This window comes from Antennarius striatus, chromosome 23, assembly GCF_040054535.1.
Source record: "Antennarius striatus isolate MH-2024 chromosome 23, ASM4005453v1, whole genome shotgun sequence".
Taxonomy (NCBI): Eukaryota; Metazoa; Chordata; class Actinopteri; order Lophiiformes; family Antennariidae; genus Antennarius; species Antennarius striatus.
Genome location: NC_090798.1, coordinates 4,793,180 through 4,820,140, shown reverse-complemented (window position 1 = coordinate 4,820,140; position 26,961 = coordinate 4,793,180). Strand labels below are relative to the sequence as shown.

Genomic DNA, 26,961 nt, shown 5'->3' with positions numbered 1-26,961 from the left:
TGTGCGTGCGTGCGTGTGTGTGTGTGTGTGTGTGTGTGTGTGCGTGCGTGCGTGCGTGCATGTGTGTGTGTGTGTGAGTTATGAACTAACAGTTGCCTGAAGTGTTGATTTTTCTGGGAAGAAAATTGCAAAGTGTAAGTTACTGCTGGCTATCATTAACAAACTTACACACACACACACACACACACACGCACGCACGCACGCACGCACGCACACTATGCTATGAAGTATCTCAGCAACTCCCTGTTTCTCTGGTGATGGGCGTGAGGTGTGAGTTTGAAACATAGACAGCTCTACATTTTTAGCCCAGCGTTGTCACCGACTTAAAAATTAAAATGTTTCTTTAAACTGTATATTGTCGATCTGAGCTAACTTTAGCAGGAACTCTTGCTTGAAACTTTTGCATGCAGACTATCTTAGCATCCATTGTTAAGAATTGATGAAGCAAAACTGGAGCAACACCTGCATGATCATTTTGAAGGCTTTGCACTAACTATAAATATAAGTGAATATAGATGACATGATCTATAAAGACATAATGGTGTTTGGAAAGATGTCACAGCATCACCTCGACAAAATTACTCTATTCATCTGAGAGATTTTCCATAGATGAACAAACAGTGATATAAAACATTTGCGCTGTCAGCGCACCTCTATTAACAGAGAGAGAGGTGTAAAGCAGTGAGGGAACACTGATGAATGAATCAAGTGTGAGAATCGTGACTCAGTGAATCAGAGCACCGTCTGTCCCGGCAGCATTAAAGGTTAAAATCACCGCGGCGGCATTTAACGCACGAAACTGCTGGGAATGAAGAGGAGGCGGAGCAGAAAATAACCTTCACGAACAAATGATTCACTTTAGTGACTTCATTGGAGAAACAAAAGAGACGACATTTTAAGTCAATGACTTCTGATGGTCAACATCGTTTCTCACCTTCTGCGTGATAGCTTTGTGCCCATGTGACATTTTACAGTGGTCATTTTCTACCGAGGGGGGTGTCGTCTGAGCGGATAACAGTTGACTTTAGCTTGGTGGCGTTTTCACATCCCAAAATTCAGTTGCTTCCAGATGTCCTTTAGATTGTGTGTTATGCATTCATTTGTCACTGTGGAGCTTCATTTGTCACTGCCTGATAATGTCCTGGGCTTTGTGTTCCTTTATTTATGTTGAAAAGCTACTGTCTCATGCTCAGATGGTTGTATCCTCGATTATTTTGAAGGTTTGTCATCAGTTTTTGGGGTCATTTTATGTTTCTTGCCTTTTCCATCTGGATATTTTCAAGGACAACCCCGCAGGTGGTCAAAATGCAGCCACACAAATAGTCAGTAAAACTAATCAGTATGAGAAACGGGACTGAGGTGCAAACACCTCAACTAAAGTCCAAAATTAAGCAATGCTTAAAAGCAAGAAAAGCAATATAAAGAGGAACATTTTAATGTTTATAGCCTGATGTTATAATGATGTGATGCTTCTCTGAGCATTGGTGGTTTTTCAGCAGGATTAAATTAAAACCTACAACCTTGTCATGAACCTTGTTGGGTGGTTAGGCACTGGTCAAATAGAGCTATTAACTCATATGAAGATAAAAAGACAGCTTCAAGGTTATGCGTCAAAAGAACTATCCAGTTCATGCTTAAATTTTTAAGTGCTGGTTTTTTATGTACTTATCTGACTCAAAAAAGCCATCACAAAAACGCCCCCATCATTCAATGCATCATCTTGCTTCTTTTTTTTATGAGCAGCAGACTTCTTCACCTGCTCACATCCGAACAAAGTCCTTGAATTATTCAAATCCAAAGGAGACAAAAGCTTGAAGGACCTTTTCTCAATGACCTCCACATAGTCAGATAAAGTGATTGGACAAAGGAGGCCTTTAGTTGAATCCAGGATGCATTAACATACCTCCATCTGGCACACAGAGCAGATAATAAGATGTAAATGCTGCTGATGTCAGAACACCAAGAGGGATTTTGAACAACTGCTGTAAAGCAGGACAAAATTAAATGTCCACAAAATGTAGAAAATGGTTTATAATATGTTAAACAAAGAAATTAGATTCTACTAACCACTTCTTAAACATTTCATTGAAGTAACAGCTAGGGTTGATCGGAAAATGTATTTTATATGTGCGTCATTTGTTAGAAAATTAGGATTTTCTGGTGCAGTGGGTATAGCTGTCGCCGCACAACAAGGTGGGTCCAGGTTTGGGTTCTGCTTCCGCAGATGAAGCAGTCAAGAAAATTAATGAATGGATGGTCTTAATGTATTTCTGACCGTTGTCTTCCTCATCCTTCCTTTTTCCCCCTGCCACTGCAAGTTTTGTCCTTTTTTCTCTACCCTGAGGAAACACAGAAACCTGCACTGGTTTAATTTGTGTCTAACGTGATTTGGCACGATGCCCTTATCTCCCGCTGAACATCCCAAACTGACGTGACTGGGACGGTTCACAGGTAGACGGGGTCAGCACCTCTTGTACCTGACAGATGCGTCTCTAGAAGTCTAATGGAGAATATCATGAATATAGTCATACCATTGGGCCACCATGTCAACCAGTAGCAGCAGGTGATGCAGTCAGAATAATAATAGTAACCTCATATATAATCCATCAAAATCCAATTGTGACATTGTGACTGATTCCATGTACAAACCAATGATAAACCATGACCTCCTTGTTCAGGTAATAATTAAATCTGAGCAAATGCAGCAAAATCGGGATTTTTATCCCCAAAGACCGAGATCTACATAAATTATGATGCTGGCATTTTGCTGCAGATGTTGACTAATGCTCAGCAGACGTCAACACTCACACATAGTGACATGCATGCAGGCCTGCTGACCACGTGACCTGCTGTCTGTCGGTGGCTTTCAGAGCAGATGGCTTCTCTTTGGGATTGGAGGATGATTTGAATCTCACCGGTGGTTTTGATTCTTTGTCCTCAGATGACACAGCACAATCAGCTGCTACATCAGCTCTCATTCCTGATCCCTTATATACAAACATTTTATTCTGAAGTATCACAGTCAGGACAGCCGCCAGAAAATAAGCAATTAATCATTTTTTGTTTCCAGATCATATATTGGAAAACATCCAATATATTATAACAGAATTTATACACGTCTCTCTACCGAGTGGGAGAATTTTAAGATTAGTCTTCTGTCTTGTTTTTTTTATTTTTTTTTTAGGAAATTTAATTTAGTTACGGATGAGGTTCCTTTGCCAGTTTTTTTTTTTTCTTTAATCCTTGCACTAACATTAGCCACGTAATTAAACTGTATCTGTTGTTATTTTCGAATTTCTAAAATTCCACATTGGTTAAGATTATTTGTCCTCAGACTCTGACACATTTTATTTCTTTTGTTTACAAATGAAAATGACTTTCCTTTATGAATTACCTCACATGATCTAATGCGATAACAGAGGTGAGTGAACCTAATCACATATATTTTACCACCATCATAGGTTTTGTGCTGATGGAGCCTGTAGACTTCAGTAAAGACTGATGATGACTCAACTTTTTACTGATACAAATATGACCCAATCATAAAACAGAGGAGCAGCAGAGGATATTTCAATCTTAATGAAGCTGACAGCTCCATGTACTGTAAACAGCATAAAGTACCATAGCAGGCAGTGCTAAAACCCAATGAAAGGGCCATTACCACTTAAAGCAACAGCTTAAAGTTTACAGTTTGCAGTAACACGCAAACAAATAGCACAATAAAGACATAAGATGTCTGTCAGATTGGGCTTTTCTTTACCTCCTGCCTTAGTTTGTTTCCTTCTGCTCAGAGCAGACGCAGCATCACCTCCATCCACCAAACAGCTGGGACATTCACGGCCCAACAACTGTGAAATTATCTTTGATTCCACAGAGAGCTGCAGGGATTTGCATGCTGCAAAGAATGTAAATTTGTTCTTGCTGTGCCTTAGACTTTAAATACAGCTAAGACATAACTTTAAACATGTTGACCTAACCTGTGTTATAACATGATGTCATTGTTGTTTTGAGAGCATCGAGTTTATGCCTGTTACTAACATTAGCTAGGAAAACCACAGATATTAAACTGTTGATTACCCATTTTTCTCTGCATTAGCACTAAATCTGTTGAACCACATTAATCTCCTGATCAATAACTTCTTGTCTCATTCATCTCCAGCTGATCTCCTGGTGAACACGCTGTGCCTTCCCTTCACCCTCGTCTACACCCTGCAGGGAGAGTGGAAGTTCGGCAGCACCCTCTGCTTTCTGCTACCCTACGCCCAGGGGCTCGCTGTGCACGTCTCCACGGTAACGCTCAACGTCATCGCCTTGGATCGGCACAGGTGGGTTGGGCTTAAAACAGGACAGGTGACTCAAGTTGGTTCAGTTTTTTATTTATGGGTATTTATCATTAACCTTCAACCAAAGTAGAGGATAGCCTCGATTTGTAAAACAAACATACTTGATAAATGCACTTTGGTTCATTTTGGTGAATCATGACATCGTAACAAACAGCGTCCAGTAGCTCACATGACCCCGTAATAAAAGATTTTTAATATCTTTTAAACCTAGCTACTTTACATACTTATTCATAGACTGAAACCAACTCATAAGAATATTCCATGACACCTCCTTTAAAATTCACTGCTTAATTTCATGTATTTTAGTTGCTCTTTTTTACAGGAAAAAAAAAACATTGATGTTTTAATTAAGGTTTTTTTGTTTTGTTTTGCTTTTTTTCTTTACAATTTTTATGTATTAACTCAAATTACAGGTACTCTTGAGACAATATGACCGATGCGCAGATTGCGATTTGCTGTAGTTTTATGCAAACTGAAAGAAAGCTGTATGTGCTTATGTGACATACAGTCCATCATGTGGTTTACTGTATGTCTAATAATGTATTTTTCTGTGAAGTTGTGTTTTTTGACTATGGCCCGCAGTCAAAGTCTAACATGTTCAAATTGCCCAAGTTTAAAACATTGGAAACAAAAATCACATGTGTTTGCTGTGAAGAATTAGCTGCTTACTTACGAATACGTTTTTAAGAGTATCGACAATCTAAGTAACAATAAAAGTAACATAGTTATTGTGAACACTTTGTCAGTGGAACTATGAGACGTGCCGACACTGGTGCAAGGAATTTATAAGAGCGGGACGTGAACCTGGTGCCTGCTGTCTCAATTTGTCCTCCAAATGACAACTCATACATATGCAACACATCGCTCTTCTTTTTCTAAATACAGTTTCAATGTGGAAAACAGATTGCAGAGATGATTGTCATGCAAAGCGAAAAAACCTCACTGCGGTGCAGTTTCACTTTATTTGGCTTTTTCCTCCAGTCAGAGTGTAGGTGTGAAGCGGAGGTTGAGGGTGTCAGGTTAAAAATCACACATTTACGTATTTATGCCAACTTGAACGACCCTGCTGACTTCATGTCCTAAGGAAGGAAGTCGTCTCTTGTTCTCTGGATGCCTCTTCAATGAAGTCAGCATCAATTTAAAGAATGTCTCTTGTAAAAAAATATTTGTTCCTACAGCTTTCATTGTTTAATTGTCTGCCTCCATCTGTCCAGGTACTGAAGATGGAAATCTGGTACAAAACGCTCAGGCGGTGATAAATCATTTCAACAAACTTTTCAAGCTCAGAACATTTGACGGTTGTGTTGATGAGCTTTGGTAAAAGGCAAGACAAAAAAAAATCAAGCTAATTTAGGCTGCATTGTGATACCTGTGAGAAATGCCACTTCAAATGTTTCATGTGTCTGGGTAAACACGCAGGCTTTCTGAGCGCACTGCGGACCACTGTGAGCAAAATCAAATGTGCACACTGTGGCCACACAAAATTATCACAATTGAGATTGAGTTCTAGTTGCGGACGTGTTGACTTTGAATCTCACTCATCAGTACCTCCCGCACCTCCGCATTTTTTTACAACAGCAAAACATGTACACAAATGCAATAAAAACAAGTTTATTGTATTTATTTAATTGCATCATGTCAAACAAGTTTATTTGTTTTCTTGATTTGTTACTGAAAATTAAAATATGAAACCCAACAGTTTAACTTAAAGACTTCAAGCAGAAAAATCAGCTATGGGTGAGATAATTCTGGAAAAGACGTAATAAAGAATTTGCTTAAACAAGTTTTTGCATCTTACAACTGAAATAGGAAATTTGCGAGATTGTACTACCATGAAAATTTAGATTCAGATCCAGTTCATAATCCAGATATAGAGAAAGGATGAGTATATATTGTGTCACAGTATGGTATCTAAGGTTTTCAGATGGGACACACAGCAATGTAATGGAAAGTTCGTGTTCAATAAGTAATTCAAATTCCGAATGTGTGATGTAGTAAAGCATCACCATCACCATTCTCCTGACAGAACATGGATTTAGCCTGTAAACGTTTTCCTCTTCATTAAGCTTTTAGTGACACTGGTTTGTGGGCAAAGTATAGTCTCTGAGTGCTTTGTATTGATGAGTGTTGTTATATTTTTATAAAACTATTGACTGTTGCAGTGAACAAAAATATTTGGCAAAGCCAATTTGGGATTTGTTTTACTGAATGAGAACAGAGAGTTCTCACATTTCTAAAGGCACCATCATTTCTCTTGTTACATGTGTGAGAGATAAATTTACTCATTTGGCACCTGCGTCCATTTACAGTTTTTTCAAATGTCCTTTACTGCATTCTCTTGATCTTTCAGAAATATGTTATCCAGCCATGCAGAGGTATGTACCAGTGATTTGTGTGTTGTGGTGTGTTTCAGGTGTATTGTGTACCACCTAGAGACCAGGATGCGTAAGGATGTGTGTTTTGGGGTGATAGCATTGACCTGGGTGTTGAGTGCCGTGCTCGCCAGCCCTCTGGCTATATTCAGAGAGTATGGCTCCTTCGCTCTGGAGCCTGGACACAGTATACAGGTACACACACACACTTACACACGCACACACACATGGATGCACACACATCCTCCTGCTTCATCCCTCCCCTGTCTCGCTGCCTCTCACATCTCTCACTCTCCTCCTCATCTCTTTCATCTGTCCATCCAACCAATCCTCCTCTCTCCGCTTTCATCGCAGACACTCAGTACCTCCACTCATACTCCACTTCTTCTTTCATTCAATATTGGATATATCAACATATTTCATCCTTATTTTCTGTTCTAAATGGTATATTTCTTTTCTTGTCACATTTTCTTTCTTTTTTTATCCATCCAATCGATGCTGAAGTATTTTTTTATTTCCCACATGGTCTTATCATTTATGTCTCATCAATCTGGAGCTATTTGCTTGTTTTTTGTTTTGCTTTTTTTTTTATCTCTGTTGATCCACATTAGTTCAGTACAACGTAAATCATACCAAAGTCAGACAGATGAATAAACACAATCAATGTAATCTAAAGTCAATCTTATTAATCCGTTTTCTTCACCAAAGAGCTTTCATGTAGCTTTTTCTTTTTTTGAGGTGAGAACAGCTACTGAAAAACAATAAACTTAATTTATGGCCCGTAAAACAAAAAATTAACTGAGAGGCAGTGGAATTCTTCATACAGCTGGACGAAGCTGTGCAAAGATAATTCAATATGACTCCTTTAATATTTCATTTTCTCATTAAAAAACATAGATGAGAACAGATTTTAGAGCTTCTCCGTCTCCTCTCTTCAAGCATCTACTCTTGAAGGACAGGAGAAATGAGGAGTATCTAGTATGTTGATTGGTTGAGCACATGAGCCAGAGGAAGAAGAAGAAAGAAGAAGACATTCACTTTAATGATCCCCTTGGGGAAATGATCTTTTTTCACTCTACACAGGGGCCTATAAGCGAGCAAATTAAATATAGTGGGAGGCAGAGTGACGGGAAGCTCCAACCAGGTGCACCCCGAATGGGCAGCCCCCGCTGCCTCACTCTGCTACCAATGCAGTAGTCCCATCCGCCTCTAAAAACCTCCAATTGTAGGAGGAACTGGAGTAAAAATGTCCATTCAGACTAATATTAACTTAAGCTTAAACCAACATAACATACGTCCAGACTAATCCTCAAAGCTAACGGGAAGCCCTTTGTCTTATGGTCTCTCAGGTGTGTACAGAGAAGTGGCCTGGCAAAAACACAGATGGCACCATCTACAGCATCTCCATGTTGATCCTGCAGTACTTCCTGCCTCTGTCCATCATCTCCTTCGCTTACGCTCGCATTTGGTCCAAACTGCGTGGCCACGTCAGCCCAGCAGAGAGTGTTGCCTGTGGCAGCAGCGCCAGCTCTGAGCGCCACCGCCGGCGCCGCAAAACCACCAAGATGCTGGTGACCATGGTGGTAGTGTTTGCCGTCAGCTGGCTGCCCTTCCATGCCTTCCAGCTGGCTACGGACATCGACAGTACGGTCCTGGACATGCGCGACTACCGACTACTCTACACCGTGTTTCACGTGGTGGCCATGTGCTCCACCTTTGCAAACCCGCTGTTGTATGGCTGGATGAACCGCAACTACCGCGCCGCCTTCCTTGCTGTTTTCAAATGCGGCAAGGGTGGGGAAAGAGGACGGAGCAGCCGGATGGACAGCATTCACCCTGTTGGAGGGGAAGGTGGAGGAGGGAGGGCGAAGAAGATAGTGCTCGAAACTCAGGATGTGGTATCCACCCACTTGAATGCCACAGACGTGTGAAGACCTGATGGAGGCAGAAATGAAACGGGTGATGGAGGGGAACAAAGGGTGGAGGCGATAAGACAAAGAGACAAGAGGGAAAATAAAGTTATTGTCGGGAAATTTTAGTTTCTCAGAAGATGATAGACACGAGGAGGAAATGGGACTCAAAATGGAGACAAAAACAGATGGGAGATAAAGATGAGAGCAAAAATAGAAATGACAGAGTGAGAGGAAGGCGATGGGGGGGATTAAAGGGTTTTTGGCAGCCTGAAATTGAAGTGGACTCATTTACCAGCAGGGATTAGGAGAAAAAAGTCAGAAGAGCTGGATTGAATCAAGGTCTACTTGACAGCTGACGGGGATATGACCTTGTCACGATGAAAGACCTCAACGCTTTTATGGTGGGATTTGTTCAAGGAAAATTCAGCTTTGTATGTGACAAACGTGACAAAGATTGTGCCAGAAAGGAAACCAGGAGTGTGGCCAAATAAAAAGAAGTGGTTTGATTGACGAGAAATTCTTCAAAAAGATTTGTTTCCTTGACATTGATTAAGCATTTACTATAATAACCTTGGATGTTAAGACAAGCGTTGAAACAAAAACAACAATAGGGCTTTACTTTATGTTTATTGCCATGTAATGTAAATGTAAAGCATTTAGCTTGTACATTTATCCCAGAGTGGCTTAAAACATGGTGAAAATGATGCTTCAACAAGTTGTGCAGGGGGAACTTGCAATTTTTTTTTTCCTTCACAGCAAAAAGAAAGAGCTGATTGTCCATGTGTTTACTGAATACAGCTCAGATGGACTAGTGAAGGATGACAGTGAATGATGTAAGCTTTGTGAGATCTCAAGACACTAATTTGTAATAAAAAAGAAATGTGGATTAATTTGCAAAGAGACTGATGTCGGAGACACAAGACAGGAGGTGAAAACACTAAAGATGAGAGGAGAGAAAGAGGTCAACATACATCGTTCAGATTAAATGGGTGTTGCTTGTTTGTTTGAATATTTTAAGTAGATGGAGGATCAGGAGCAGAGAATGAGAGATGAGAGAATGCTTTCAGTGAGAGGAGGGGAAACAGTGAAATGTGGGGTAATGAGGCAGAAGACAGCATGTCCCAGCAAGAAATAGATTTTGAACGATCACGGTCATGTTTTATTTATCCCTTTTCTTTTTTAATCATTTTGGCAACTCCTGAGTCCTAAAAATAACGTGATTCACTCAAGAATTTTTTACATTCGGCTGACTGAACACATTTTGAGTTATGCGTCAATTAATATCACATTACAGATGTTATTCAGCACCAGGTAATATGTTATGAAAACAATACGCCACGAAGATTCTAATCACATTTGAAAAGATGCACAGAAGACGTGAGAGGCAAGTGAGAGAAAAAAAAATTAAATCTGAAATTGTCTTATTTTTCTTAAATGTTTATTTTGTTATAATTATCTTCCCCACATTGCCACTGCCACATTTTCTAAAGCATTTTGTAGGATTTACTCCAGTTTTTAATTGATTTTTCAGCTACACTACTCTTCTCACAGACAGTATTTCAGCTTTAGTTAGCATAATTTGGACTGACTGATAAATGTTGATTGCCATTACTTTCTAGATGCAAATGTTTAACGTGGCAAATGGGGTATTTGGTTCGCGACCTCACCTTTAATTATTCCTGCAAATTCCGAGACGGCAGTGTTTGTTGGGTGGAATAAACCATTTCTCATTTGCTTTTTATGTAAGCAATCAGTTTATTAGTGTTGTTTAATGGTATTTTATATGTAGACTTTAATTTGTAATGGCTAAATAAATATTGAATTTAGTAGTGTCTCACATTAATGCTTGTGAAGAGTTGAACCAAGACTCCTAGGCAGCTCCACATTATTTTTTTAAAGCCTGCAGATGTGAATTATGTCCACCATAACTTTAAACAGATGTACGTGTAGGGACTCGTGACGACTTAAATGACACTCCTGATTTTCATTGTCAGACAGGTTGTAGTTGACAAGAATAAGCTGACAGTTTTACAGCAGAACCAGAACTATTCTTCTTTTCCTAATAAAAAACTGAGCTGACAACACCCTCAATGTAGTGGTTTTCCAGGATCCAGAATTCCTGGGACCTGGAACCTGCAGCAGAAATTCTGAGGTTCCCTTTTAAGTAAAACAGACAGACAGACAGACAGACAGACAGACAGACAGACAGACAGACAGACAGACAGAGAGAAGGGGCCGATCACAGGATCATAAAAATTAATGAAGCAATAAATTGAGCAGTTAAAAATGAACTGATGTAGTAAGAAAAATCAAAAGTCGGGTCATTGCCTCATTAGCTTAAAACAGTCAGACTTCTAGTGCTGTCGTAGGATTGAGACACTTGGTCTCCAAGACTACCTGCAATTGTGCTGCTGCTGATGTCCAATAATGCGTTCATGTAGGCTGTTGTCTGTTGGACTGAAATATCATCTGGTGCAATGCACCAGGAAACACATTATGTTGACATCCCCATCAGTTCTTGTTAGATTATTTTACGACTTACCCAGGTCCATAATTAAACGTTTGCAAGGAGGTTGTTTATTTATGTGTTCAGCTTTAATTATCTCACTCCAATTGCAACCTTTAGAAAGAGACTGACAATATTATAATTTAGGACAATCACAATGGGGCTGAATAACAATCTCCAAACACACCGCTGCATTACTTGAATGGATGTTATAGCAAATATTCACTCAAATTAAGATTTAAAAAGTCGTCAAACACAGACTCACGCCATGTATCAGGTGATGAAACACTTCTCCTTCTCATTTTTTGGCCTCAGGATCTCTGTTCTCTAGCTCTTCCTATTTAAATCTCCCTTTCTTCCATCCCACTGAAACTTAGCAGCTGTTTATTATGGTCCTCATTTGAACTGTTGCTCTATCTCCTCTATGCATTTCCTGTGAACCCATGCCTCAAAAAGTTAGAAACGTTTTCATCTGCTCGGGAGAAAGGGTCATTATTAAAATTAATGTCTGTTATTTTGGTTTGGTCACGTAAAGTTACAAACATCCATTTCCTTTTCTTAACGGCATTTTGACTCAAAGTCAGAGCTGGAAGTTTTTACAGCTGACTTCAAATGTGATTTATTCTGACTGGAGGCAGGTCAAATGGAGGTCCGGAATCAGCTTGACGTTGTTGGGTTTGCACTGAATCCCAGAGCTTTCCAGCTCCATGATGCATTGATTCTTCATCATCTACACCTTCCAATGGAGTTGAGGCGTATTTAAGCGGTCCAGGTTTCAGAATTTTTTAGTTTACAATTTAGTAACCATTTCATGTGATATCCAAATCAGTTACAAAAACGTTCAAATACAACAGATATTACTATTGCAATTAGAAGAAGGTGGTTGTAACATATAAACTCATTCTTCATGTCCAAGAGAATGGACGAAAGGAAGATTCCTCAGGAATGTGACCAGAAGCTGGTGTCTGGATTTGCATAATGTTTGCAACATAGTAACAATGTTTAGTAACAAACTAAACAAGCTTCTACATTAAAGGTTTAATCATTATAGACTGAATCAATCAGTAAAATGAGAGTTTTGGCATAGATTTGGAGAAAAAACAACTTATTTTCTATCTGATTATTGCAGTAAGCTGACATAGAGTACTTTTAACCAATACAACTGAGACAACATTGAATTTGAATTGGGGAAATAGTAATTTTACATTTATTTTCTCAGCAATAACCGTTGAGATATTTAAGCTGAATAGTGAGGGTGAACTGAACAATTATCACAACAATACATGAATCAAACTGAATATTTCTGCACCTTTATTTCATTATTCACTTAATGTCTCAATTATAGTAACTCAATTACTGTCAAAAATCACAAGCACCTTTCTTCAAAGAAGTAGCTTACAGTACACCATTTGTATGAACCCTGGACACCTGAAATAAGTTTTCAACTAAAACTGTCTGCAACAATCATCAACTGTAGTGAGCTGTTTGGAACGAGACCAAGTTACAGTAAATTGGCAAAGAGGTGGAATGTCAAGTCGTGATTTACAAGGCTAACTAGTTATTGATTTGAGCAACGAAGAAAACTACAATGAACATTCAAAAAAATCTTTTTTGCATTTTAGGAATTTGCAATTCTAAACCTGAAGGAACTTTCTGACGCAAGCTCATGACTTGTAATGATGTTGAGACAACTTGTACACACAGAAAGGGGGCAAAATAAGACTGCATCAGATTTATATGAGCATCGTCTTTTAACTCTTCTTGTGTGTGTTTTCAGCTTGTTTTCTATTGAAGAAAGTATCTGAAGATATTTCAAGAAAGTATTCAAAGATTGTTGGTGTTTTGAAGTATTGTGATGGGTTTATGATGAGGTGACACCACTGCTGCTCGACCTTTATTAAAAATGAATGTAAATGTCTTTGTTATATGGCTGTAATGATGTATCTTGTATTATTTTGTGTACGTATTGACTGTGTGAGTGACTGTATCCAAACACAAAATGTTGGCCTTTACTTTTTGTCCAACAATGGATGTACTATTCTCAAGCACAAACCTGCCTCTGGAGTAATTATTTATGTCTGGGTGTCATGATAAGTTTTTTTCTAAATAATAATAAGAATAATCTATTCTTCCCTTATTATCATTTTTTTAAGTTATGGCATTTCCTGCTGCCACTATGACATTATCCTGTGATAATATGTAGTTAATTCCAACAAAGTTTTTTGAAAGTTGAGCATTAGCGTGATAATTGTTATCATAGTTGATGTGGCTTCTCTTGAAAGCATTCTGGTACTTATAATTGTGGGTCTGATGGTGTGATTTTTGTTTGTGCTTACAGACAGAAACATTACAATTATGCACTGTAAGCATAAGTCTGCCCATGTATTTATGTACTATATACGTATGTCTGCATGTGGTTGGGGGTGAAGTTGATTTGCATGTTAGCTGTTCCATTTAAAATCTAATTAGCTTCTTAAGAGATCTAATTAGCTCCAAGTGAGATCTTTTCCACAGTGACTTTCTGTCCAACTACTTGATATTCATCATGCAAACGCACCGAGGGATGAACTTTATTTTGCTTTCCATCTGCAGCACAGTGCCAATGCAGATATGATTGTTTCTGTTTTGCATAAAACAGAAATGAAAATTTCCTTTATGTACCGTACATTTGATATATTTTTACAAATGTAAATACGAATCCTGCAAGATATTTACACTTATTTTTATGGGCATACAGTATGATTAGGACTAATCATATTATCGTGAATTAATGATTGTTAATCTGAAACTTTCGTTATCAAATGGGGATGTGCATAATCATGATATATTTTCAGGCAACTAAACTATTAGCTTCAAGCTCAAAAGTCTGAGTCAAGGCTAATGATTTTGACACGTGAAATAAATCCTGTTGGTTTTGCTATCACATTACTAACTATGCCAGGAAGAGTTTACCCTTAGAGAAGATTTTGAAGTTCTTTGTGGGTGCCCCAGGACAGAATATGTAATTTCACTTAATTTCATTTCTATTTCCCAAATATGCAGGATAATCCAATGGAACACAGATCAAGAACACAGATCCGCAGGTCATTTTTGCATTGGGATAAACTAAAATTATGCACCACCTTCTGTAACATAAGAATATGTATAATTATGCATCCAGTGGAAAAATAGCCATCAACACATTTCCACATCATTTCAGAGAGAAAAAAGGATGAAACGAGCAACCTTTCCTACACAATCCCCCTTCAGTTTTGTTTCCATTTTCTAAATTTTAATATGCATATCAAAACTTTAGAATACATGTCATATTCACAGTCAAGCATGGGACCAAACCCTGTATGTCACATCTAAAGCAGTGATTGACAGCCAGAGGGTAGCATGACATTAAAGGAGGTTTAGACGAGATCAAATGGCAAAAGAATATACATACATGTAGCTTCTCGTCAGAATAACCATCAGCATATTTCCCGCATTTCTTTTGGATTAAGTATTAAAAGAAAAAAATAGAATAAAACAAGTACAATTTACAGATTTCAACTCCATGTTTGAAGGCTCAAAAAGAATCGAGTATATACTGGTAACATTTTCTGTATGTAAAGTTTTAGTACGATATAGTGTACTTGCTGTTAGAGAGAAAGTCACATGAAATACCACATGGAATCTTTCCCCAAAAAAATCTAAATATCATCGCTTTCAGGAAGATGTGCTTCTGATGTAAATGAGGCTGTAGTACAAGTAGTGTGGCATGTGCGCCAAATAAAATGCTACTGAGATATGTAAAGGTCATTTCAAGCTAATTAAACTAAATAGTTCCACCATGCCTGCAGATTTCTGACAAAGCTACTCGTTTTGTAATGTAAGAAGAGACGTGCAGGTTAATTAAACTATGTATAGACTTGTTGTTCTGTTTAATTAAAGGCTGAATGATGAGATTCATTTTCACACCTATGCACACAGCCTCAAAGATGAAGCAGGTGATTCACCCAACAGCAGTTTTCACATGCACCCAAAGGACTCTGACCAAAACCTGAATGTCTCCCTCGATCCACAGAGGAGCTTCATCTCCATGGTACATTGGGATGGCCCGAGGGGCCATTCAGGCATGAAACAGGAAACTACGTTGACTGAGCAGCAACAAAAAAGAAAAGTTTGATATAAGAGAGGGCATTTGGGTAACCTTCTGGAACTCATTTTGGTCGCACTTATCCGCTGCCTTATAGTTTTGGGTCACTAAAAGAACTCATGGCTTTGAGACTTCGCTGTCAATTTATTTGTTGACCTTCTGAGCTTCTCACGTCATCTTTACTCCGTCATCTCAATATTAATTGTTATTTATCCTGTAAATAATCATTATTTGTGATTAAGTTCATGATTATTTTTTGTGTGCGATTTATCAAAAAAAACATGATTTGTTTTTAATTGTGAAAAAGTGATTTATAAGCCCCATGAGCTCAAATTCCAAACAATTTGACATTCATCTTTAATCCAAAACGTAATACAAACTTAAATAAAAAGTCATGAAACATGTAATTTTCTGTGCCAGCCACAATGTGGAAGGTGGCCTAATAAGGTTTTAGGACGATGGATGAGGGCCGATCACATGAACATGACAAGAGGATTTAACCTGATGCTATCGGTTTGTAAAACGTAACATTAACACTCCATAGATTAAGATTTCACATCATGTCAAAATAATTCAGCAAACATCAGTCCTAACTGAACAGTTTGCTCTGATGTCAGACATCATGTGGTTCTTTCTTCTTTCCTGTAGGTTCGTCATCCGCAGCATGTCATCCTTTTATCATCTCTGTGAACTACTGAGCAGGAAACACACAATGTGTTTATTCGCAAACATTGAGCTTGCAGATAATTGGGGTCATTTTGAAAATTAGTGCCTGTAAGAAAACTGTCACAACCTGCCTGATGTTAACTGCTGGCTGAAACAACTGAGGAACTTAATGGAAATAAAACAGAGTAATCAAGCATAAAGTGGCGTGATGGACTTATGATTACAAGGACGTGCTGATGCACTTTATTCAAGTGTAGTGAAATGCTTCAGTGGCCTAAAGCTTGGCTTAGCCTCTACACCTCCAAGAATAAAGTTCATTCAGCAGAGGTAGAGATGTAAAAACCAGAGGGAGTTGACTCCCCCCCCCCCACACACACACACACACACACACACACACTCACGAAATTCTCATCAGAATTTCATGAGATTTAAAAAAAAAAACCTGTTTGTTTCAGCTAAACTGACAAGAGAGCATCAGCACCTCTCGCTGCTGCGTAAACATGGATGCTGGTAAGGGAAGCTAACAGTCCAATCAGGCTCCTCTTATTGACATGGGATTGTCTTGTGATGACTCAAACAGTACGAGTCTGCCAACGAAACAATCTGTGAACCCATCTGTAATCCTTCATGCTGGTGCTCACTGACAGTAACAAACATGCTGCACTGCCAAATGCAGAATGAGGCTCCGAACACAGAGTATAAGCAATAAGTAGAGAAGATTCCCATTCCAAATCTGGCTTTACTTTGCAGAAAACATCCTCACCTCTTAGAAATCACATCTCATCCATTAAGCTGTTCAGGGCAGATGCCCCTCACTTACAATATCAGTGAAGACACTAAGTGCCTCGGATCATCTGACAGACTAATGATCACACATCACCTGCAATAATTAGGAATTATCTTAAGTACATCCACTTTGTCTCCCCCTAGTTTTCTCATTATAATATCTTCTCTTTGAAAAAGTCTTTTCACTTCCGGGAAGACGAAATTGCCCATTATTGCTAGAAATGTATTAACTGTCAAACAGTTTTTCCACTTTGTGGAATCTTCTTTCTCTTTAAACTGTTATTTCCCATCAATTCTCACACAGCTCCCCACAAAAATTCATGATGCAAAGGCATGAACACAAAAGCAAATAATTGGCTATGGTTTGACAGGGGTGTAAAACAAAGCATGCACAACAATAGCAACAAGGGTTTTGACACAAAGCAACACTGATATTGTTTCCACAGCTGAGTCCAAACCCAGAGTCGATCCTTGGAATTCATACGGACAAACAAATGAGTCAAAAGAATAAATTGACTCAAACACATGAACACATCACAAGACACTCAGCTAATTGTCATGCCAAATATGAAATCCTGTATCTGTTTATCTGTTGGCACTACTTCATGCAGTAAGAATATCTTTTGACGACATAACATTATGTCTGGATGGACAACTGCGATATGGATGGATTAATGTCATAAACTGCAGACTGCTTTTAGCATGAATGAAAAAAGAGGTTATATTTATTTAAAGTGGGCATTTAAAAGGGAACTTTGAGTCCTCAGGATGCCCAGATCTGCCTCTCAGGCATGTTTTGGTTTACAGAGGGTACATTCAGTCCTTTCAGCAGTCATAGCACAATTTAAAAATGTCAAAATAGTACGGCAACATTACAGAGACCTGCCGATATGGAGTGGTACCTTATAAATACAGTCTGCACCAAATCTTTAATTGAGCCACAATACATTTTCTTTCTCAGTTTCAATGTGTATCCATTCATAAATTACCTTTGTAATAATCTGGGAGCAGGTAACTTTTTCTCTGATGTTAGGCGAGTTAATAATATCTGTGTTTTTATTTTTAAGTAGTTAAACACACCACCAAGGATCAGTCCTTTATCACCACTTACTGTGTTGCAAAACAAGACAATAATCATTTACAGCATAAGACCAGCAGTGCAGTGAAATCATAAGATAACAACAAATTTTTTTAAACAATTATTTTAATCTGGAGGTACAAAACCACAACACATGTAAAAATGCTTTTGTTATGCAGAAATGAATCAATTTTGTAAAATCTTTCTAACGTTATGTAACTGCAGCTTTCTAATACTGAGGGAAACCGACTTCTTCAAAATTTAAAGCTGGCTCCAAATGTTTTCAGTAAGATTGATTCCCTCATATAAATCTATGATAAATGGTTCACCTCACTCCCCTCCAGCAGGGGTGTGAAATCGAGGATCGGATGCTGCTTTTCATGTTTGAACCGTCAGCTGTCAACCATCTGTTTCCTGTTATTCATCACCACAAGTGTGTGTCAGACATGGAAGCCACCTCTGCTGCATGCTGCTGCAAATACATTATGTCCAATCATACTCCATGACCTCAATATCACTTGTGGTGTGCTGTCTGCTCTACCATCTGTTAAAATACACTGCAGACCAGAAAGCACTCAGAGCACAAACCTCTGCCAGTGCAGCTCGTTTCTGTGATATGTCAATGTACCTAAATGTGACGATCCCCTAATGGACTGACCCCCATAATGTGACTCCTAGACCATGAAATCCTGCCCTGAGAATGACATTGGCATTATTAGTCTGATAGTTATAGTAGAAAATTTGCATTTCACCAATGATGAGTGGCTGAATCGGCACAGCTTCGGCTACAATCTGATCTCAGTTCGGTCTGGATGATTATTATTTGTTATCCCACGTTAACGAATTTTCTGTGAGCCCAATAGATGAAATCAGACGTCTTTCCTAAGGCTAGTGTTATTCTGCTGGTGTGATTCCGTCAGACTTCAGGCCTAACGTCTGTCCCTTCAGGTTCTGCTCAGTGTGAAACTCATTAGTCAGTTCAGTCAGTGGAGGGGCAACCAAGAAATCATAAATAATGTGTCATGCTGCAACCACACACACTCTTTCTGAAAACACACACTTCCACTGTCACACAGACGACAGAAATACACGCTCATAAATGCAACAGACTAAATGAAATATTCATCATCTGCTTTCTAAATGAATGCACTCTCAAACACTTAGCCTCCACTGTGTGTTGAAGAAAAGCTTATTACCTCTTTCAGGGTGTTTATAATTTTACCTGCATAATCTATTTGCATTGTTCATTAAATCAATGGAGTGTTTCTGGTTAAATGTTTTTCAGATGCAGTACACGTCATTGGCAGAGATTAGATTCAATCTGATCTTTAAATCTGTCGAGCTCACAGACAAGTCGGAGTTATCTTCAGATGTTCCTGATCTTGATCCTGAAAAGAAAACCACTTGAATAATTATCAATTAGCAAACCTTACTCTCAAGTGATATCTCATTTAGTTTCGCATTTCGACACAGCTTTTTTTTTTTTCTACAAGAACCACACTGTTATAAAGTGCAACTGTAAAATCACACATTCAGTTCTAACAAGCAGATATATAAAGTCAACAGAGTGCAGCTGTAGCTTCACGATGAACTGGAAACTGTTATGGGGAATGTCTGAAATATCCTGATTGAAGAAAAAGAATGGATGGACGCTTGTTTGTGTTTGCAGGTCACACTGCATGCAGCCCCGCTGGAGGGAGGGGTTTCTCTCAGCAGCCATTTATTTATTATCATTTAAAGATTGAGAGTCGTTTCACAAATGACAAGCAAGATACATTTTTCAACACACCTTCATCCAACCATCCATTTATTTTCTTTTGCTTATTTGGATGTGGGTCACAGGGGCAGTGGGTTCAGCCCCAAACCCCCTCTCTCCAGCCTCCTCCTCTCAGCTCCCAAACTAGCTGAGAGATATAATCCGTTGGGTGTATTCTAGGTTGTGAGATATGTCCGGAATGCCTACTTGTAAGGACATCTAAGGGTATACCTAGATTGAGAGCTTTGTCTTGTAGTTTAGCTCCCTTTTCACTAGACAAGTCCACATCCCAATAGATGCTGCCCCAAGTCGCTCTTCCTTCATCCATGATTAAGATTCAAGATACAAACTACTTCAACTCCTCCACTTTAGGCAGCAACTCACCTTGAACATGAAGTGACCGCAACCTTTTTTCAAAACCACAACTTAAACTCAAGACAAGTGTGGCACCAGAATTTTAATTCTGAGTCTTCCATCCTTTCATGGTTTCCAGCTCATTTGAAAAAATGATGGTATATCATACTGTCCTAAACTCGCGATTGGCTGTCCATAATAAATTTCCACTCCAGTACCAACCAGTTTTTTTTGTGGTCCCATTAAAAACATGATATGATGAAAAAAGTGTGATATCTGTTGTATCTATTTTTGTTGTTGATAGTATGTATTAGCAACATCCGTTCATTTAGAGCACTGACTAGAAACCATTCAATTTTTTGTTTGGATGAACTTAATGGAATTTTTTTTTTTTTAACAGATTGACTGATTTCATGGAGAGGTGGAGAAAGACAGAGAGTGAGGGAGAGCTGCATTCTCTGTACTTGCATTTCTTTACATGCCTTATGCAAAATAAACAAAAAACAAGATCTGACATCTTGGAGAACAGGACAGATTTTTTTTTAAATATATTTTTGTGTAACATGAAGTTTTTTTTCATTGAAGCTACCTCTGTGTTGCCAACAGAACTTACGTTCAGTTTAGGACTCATGCTGGCGTTAACTTGACTGTTGCCACCATATGGAGATGATGGTGGAGACACATAAGCTAATGAGGAGGATTCAAGAATTCTGGGAACTGGGAACTGTAAATAATTAAAATGTAATGCCAGCTGGGCCATCACAAATAAGTTAACCAAAGCCCACATTAGTCATTTGTTGTTCAATATTCTCCAAATTATGTGCTTTTTTTGGAGTTGGGCCAATGTCCTTTTACTTTCTATGGAAGACGGCTGTTCCTCCTCCTTGTTCTTATTTTTAAATGTTAACTCCAATAATTAAAATGTAAGTAAAAACATATCTTTTCTCACCCAGAACTTTGTATTAGTTTGTATGTGCAGATCTTCATCCCAGCTCCTTCACACTCAACAGCAAGGTGTCCAGATGACAGACGGCATTTACCGCAAGTATAAAACTACAACCGAAAAAAAGTATTAATAAAAAACGTTATTAATCAAAACAATAGTGAAGCTGCCCTCTATAATTAGTGCTCACATACTGTGTAACAGCATCATGGGTTGGTACTTTGGGCGCTTACTTGCTTATTTATGTCATGTTGCCTTGAGCACATTCAATTATATACATATGATGTCAGTCTGCTCCAGTTGGTCAAGGACAGCCTCAAGCTGTGCCAGCAATTACCTTAAAGTTCTACTGCTGGCACCTAATTAGGTACATAACTACTTATCATGCTAGCAGGAGAGCCAGAGGGTCATATGGTACGTTTATTCTAATCTCACATGAATTTCTTCAGTTTGTCTCTAAGGTTACAGAAATCCTATTTGCCTTACAATATAAATGATTTTAATGGCACAAACATTAGATTGATTCTTTAGTCAAATCCATCCATTTCAATTGCCCCTTTGGGACTGATAAAGTTTTTTTTTAAATTTGAATTAATTTCTTTGCAGATGAGATGATAATCTGCAAGGCAACGGGCTGCCCACTGCACCACCGTGATACCTTTCTTTTGTCACATGTGCTTTATAATTTATGTAGACCATCCCCACATGAAACCAGTCACTGAGTGTCTCTTTTAATTTCATTACTAATCTAGAGCAGTTGTTTAGAATGCCTCCCTGAGGGGCTGGCCCATATTATTACATTAAGATGTTATAAACATTCACTGGGGATCCATTTGTATGAATCCGCTTCAGGAGGTCAGCAGCTACGATTACCTGAAGGTTTTCTAGTAAACCTTTTCAACATTCTGTATGTTTCCTTACGCTGCAGGGATAAAACAATTTTGAAGAATTTTAAGAATACCAAAAAATGTTTCTTATGTTTTTATAAGTTGGCTTCTGGTTAACATTCACTGTTAAAAGAATTAAACTTTCACCAGGGTCACTGAGGACCAAATGTGTCCATACTGCTTTGACAAATTTCTAGTTGAAACAGGATGTTGGCAAAGGACACAGATCAGATTAGAAGTGGGTGTTTTGGATTAGACGAATAGAAAAATGTTCAGCATTCACAGCGAAGCGCCCTACTGTGAAAGCTTTGTTCATGAGCCTGAGCTGCCACATTGGATTTTAAAAATAAACTGGAGACATTGTGATGTAATTGAACGTAGATGTTGTGTTTTATATAATGATGGATTATGTAGGAAGAAGTGGGTAGTTAAAAATGTTTTGACTCTTTATTCAAATTTGTTCCAAAGTAGTTCTCAGTGTAGTTGGAACAAATGTGTGGGTTCCAAAACTCATCCAGTTACTGCTGAGAACCACACTGCAATACAAAATTATATCATAAAAAGTTCTGTTCTTTCTTCATGATGAATGTTTCTGCCCTTTTATGTTGATAATGGTGGGAATATTAAGCAATAAATATCCTACATTGCAATGTTTGGGGAAACAAATCAGCAAATAGATGTGGATGAAACATGTTTGGCAATCATAAAGTAATAAAACAGGAAATAGGATTGGTTTTTGTTCTAACAGAAATGTCAAAGCAATATAAAGCGTGTTTATTGCAGTATGAAATGCTAGAAAAAATTCTTTTAGCCAGCAGCAGAGTTCTGGAAAAGTTGCAGCTTGCCAGTGGAATTTTCTGGAGTGAATGGTGCACTGCAGAATTTTCATCTACCTGAAATGAAAGCATTAATTAATCTCTTAACAACTTGGTCTGACAGGATTGGCCTGGTCTGTAATATTATTGAGATAAAACATTGCTGTTGTGGTCACTTTACCTTAATCCATCAACCTGTATGGATTTGAGGCCAATTAATTCTTTCCTTGAACTCAATACTTGGCATCAATGTGATGTCATAATCTTCTTGAGTTCACTACAGCAGCCAATATTAACCATGCGTAAGTAGATGTGAATTTACATTTTCTGACTGGAGAAAATCATCCTACCCTTTCATTGAGTGTCGCTGTAAAGGTTCTGATCAATCATCAGTTCTCGGCTTAATGTTCCTCCGGGTTAAAACAATCCAACCCAAAGTCAGATTAACATGTCAAAGTTTCTAATAGTTGTATGAATGTTGACACCACCGATTCTGTTTGTATTTTTATCATGTTAAATAAAAAGCTATGCAATAACCTCAAATCAATCCCCTGAATTTAAACGTTTCAGTGTGATGATGATCTGACTGTATATGGACCGTGTGTTAATGATGGTGCTGATGGAGATTGGGGAGAGAGAGAGAGTGGGAGTTCAGTGTAAAAACAAGTTAGATCTGTTTCCACAAACTGCAAAACAGAGCAAGTGAACAGTTGACCCTCAAATGCTTGTTTTATTAGGAGAAGGACGACATGATCTTTCACATACAATGTCTTTACAGTATATTTAATGAGGGTGAATCCATGACCCGTGTACCCGAACCTGAGCCTGTTTTCGACTCTTCTTGCTCTTTGTATGAACCTTGCATTGAACTTTGAACCTTACCAGTAAATGTAATGAGATTGGGATTAAATATTTGATCTTTACCTTAGATGACAGATAGACAGATGGACAGACGGATGGATGGACAGATGGACAAACGCATGGGAATAAAAAAAAGTTGTATGCCTCTGACTAACCTCAGCTATTCGACCCCAAGCTCTTTCATTCTCCATCACTCAACATTTTATTCTCTCATTTTTCCCACATTTTTGTCTTTCTTCTCTGTCTTTCTTTTCTGGTATTTCCTCCCTCTGCACATGAGTTGAAAAGTTCAGACCCACATATTTTGTTTTGAACAAAATATGTGGGTCTAACCCTTAACTCCAGAGACGCACAGAGATTAACCCAGCAGTACATAAATAATTAAAATACATTATTATTAATTCCATTATTATTTATTGATGGTTCAAACTTAGTAAATATGTTCTACAGTACTAATAACACAACAGTGTGTCAGATAAACAGATTTAATCTAAGTTCAAACTCTTTTTCATCTGTATAGTCTTGTCTCTAGTGGATTTAGTGGATATAGGACCTACAAAGTGTCATCAACACGTAATTTCACCACAAAATTAGAGCAGACAGTTACCCCCCCCCCCCCTCCATATGCAAAACTAACCATCTCTTCCCCTCTATCGCCATTTCTCTGCTTGTACACTCTTGACTTTTACGCTTATGACTTCAATTTCTATTTATCTGTGTTCCATTGCTCACATTTAGACCCTGACATTTGTACCCTTGAATGACCTTCATCAATATTTTTTTTTCCTAAATTTGACATCCAATACCCGACTGACTCCATTTTATTTAAAACTCCAGCTTATTTTGCTCTGACCAATGAGATGTCACTGCAAACTAATGACATCACTGTGATGAACAACTGTCTCTGTTTTGATCGATATGACATACAGTGATCTCTGTGATGGACTACAATACTTGTAGGTGTTTTAGCGCTAGTTTAGCTGGAGCAGGACTTGTGTGATGATAATTTGTCTAGGGTCTCCCACAGAGTTGCAGCAAAGAGAAGTGGGTCCTGCGGTGAACAAGTAAGACTTGGTGTCAGACAACTTCAGGTTCGTTGTGAATTGTTCTTTCTTCAATGATGATTCATACAATTCAGTATAATGCTGACCCGAAACCCAGCCAATACTTCTATACAGACGTAAGAAATTACTGAAACCTGAATGTCGGAGTCATCAGAACAGATAATCTCCTTTGCATCTCTCTATTTCTACCAATTAATTCAAATTTAAGGACTATATGAGAGTTTTACTGTGATTGATCTACAGCAGCAGTGGAGGTCACACGTTACAAGGTGATATGAGGCAACATTCTCCGTGCTCACACACATCATATCAGTGTTGCTGATTAATTTCTCATGTAATATGAATGCTGACCTTTTTTTCTCATGGTGAAACTAATTGCCTCCCACAGGCAGAAACAACTGTCACACTTCAGTCACCTCCTGCGGATGATCAGCTTCTTAACAAGCAGCAAACACACATTTAAACACATTTTAGAAATATCTTTTGTCATTATTGAATGTAGTTTTTGTTCTTTGTTGCATTAGACGCAGTGTTTTTCATCATTCTTTGGCTTCCCTCTTGCACCCTCTCTTACTCACATTTGGTTATAGGCATCTCTGATTCCTTCCATGGACCATTTCAGTTTAGTTACGACTTGTCTAGAGGATTTAATGACGAAAAAAAAGAGCTAATAGATAGAAAAAAAAATCGTAATAGATGCAGAATGATCATCTCCCAGGAAAGTCACACATTCTACTGGGCAAGAGATAATGTTGACTATTTCTGACAAGCAAATGATTGGCTCTTTATGGAAACTGAGATTGGATGATTTGAAAGCCTGTTAAATATTTGAGAGGGTACAGTGGAATAAAATAAAATGTTAATAATAATGATAATAACTAAAACAAGCTATATGTGTAAATAAAAAATGTCAATGATCACACAACACAAGTTGAGCTAATTTTTTGGTCCAAATCAAATTATGCTTATGATCGAGCAAACATTACCAGAAACTACTAGCAGCAGCAACAGCTGCTTTAGTGCAGGGGTGCCTAATAATATTAATAGCGATCGGTTGATCACAAAAATAGTGTGACTTGATCATATATCATTATCCAGACAGTAGTCATTTTGCTTATAGCTGACATTCCAGAGTACAACCATCTAAACGACAATCTTAGTAGCTGCTTATGCTGGATTTTTTTTATCAATCTGACCAACATGTTGGATGAGCTTAATTTAGAGCTGCAAATAAAAGACGAAACCATCATCAACATAATTCATTCTGTTAATGCTTTCAAACGAAAAACAACAACATCTGTCCTCAAAGCTGCAGCGCTATGATTTGGGGAACTACCAAATCCTCGCATCAGAGCTAAAGACGCAACAGAAGGTGTGTGCACAACGTGACAGTGTGCGCTACAAAGAACAGCGTGGCAAGTGTCTGTCAGACCTTGCTTTTCTTTTCACCATATTTATATAGTACCTATTTTAGGCAGATATTAAGGATGATTCACTAAAAATTGCATTAAAAATTACTGTGCTGTTTCATTTGAACTGTTCTGGAGTGGAGATTTGGACCCTACAAGCTGACATTCAGCTGATCGAAAAGTATCCGAAACATGAGGAGGTGGGCTACCTCCTTGACTGCATTATTCATCTCCACCTATTTATGTGAACCTTTTCCCACATGACAAGTCCAAACACTGTACCACTATGGCTACTAGCAGCTCCTGTCCAGTATATGCAACCCTGGCTGATTCCATCCAGTGTCAGCAGTCAGAATAAGGTAATAACAAATGGCTTAGAAACCGAGAAAATGTTGGCACCCCTGCTCTAGTGGGCTGAGTAAGTCAAGACTCATAAAGTATTGAGTGACTTGACTTTCACACCAATTTTTAATGATTTTTTTTTCTCTGTATGTAGTGGTACTGTAAGGGTTTAGAGTTATGATAACAAGTATTTCATTAAATCACATATTTTATCGGGACCTAATCTAAATTCCTGCCACTGATGTTGTTTCATTCAGCGTAAACTAATTCAGGCTGCTTCGACATGGTTCTCCATTGCAGAACTATTGCATTGTGTTGTGCACCCTTGATTTATAGCTGTGTGAATTTCTTTGCATTGTGTTGCTCATTAAAAACAATTATACAGTTTATGAGCCAATCGGCCTGGAATAAGCCACATTCATTCATCCAAAATGCCCATTCTGATTGACTGTTTTTTGGATCATTGTATTATAGTGTGGGTTATTTGACACCAATAGGAACTGACAGCTTTGAAGATAAGGCATGCACAAGCAGAATAACAAGAGATGTCACATCTGCTTCAGCAGCTATGCATCTCCAGCTTTTCCTCCAGTCAGACATCAGCCCCGCTTTGGGACTGAAATGAAGAGCTCAGCTAATAGTTACCAAAAAAAACCCCCATTTCTTCCATGTGAAAATGACATTACAGTTGTAAGACAATTAAATTTTTTGCAGTCAGACAGATGATGCTATTTCCTGCCACA

At 38.3% G+C, this 26,961-nt stretch overlaps 1 protein-coding gene across 1 annotated transcript in view; it reads left to right on the top strand.

The window, feature by feature from the left end:
* Nucleotides 1–13,174, top strand: part of npy2rl (neuropeptide Y receptor Y2, like) — a 32,120-nt gene extending 18,946 nt beyond the window's left edge. Inside the window, exons 4-6 of the mRNA XM_068308113.1 lie at nt 4,160–4,325; nt 6,757–6,910; nt 8,065–13,174. Coding sequence (XP_068164214.1) covers nt 4,160–4,325; nt 6,757–6,910; nt 8,065–8,646 — 902 coding nt within the window. The 3' untranslated portion in view covers nt 8,647–13,174. The remainder of the gene's footprint in view (nt 1–4,159; nt 4,326–6,756; nt 6,911–8,064) is intronic.
* Nucleotides 13,175–26,961: the final 13,787 nt, after the last annotated feature.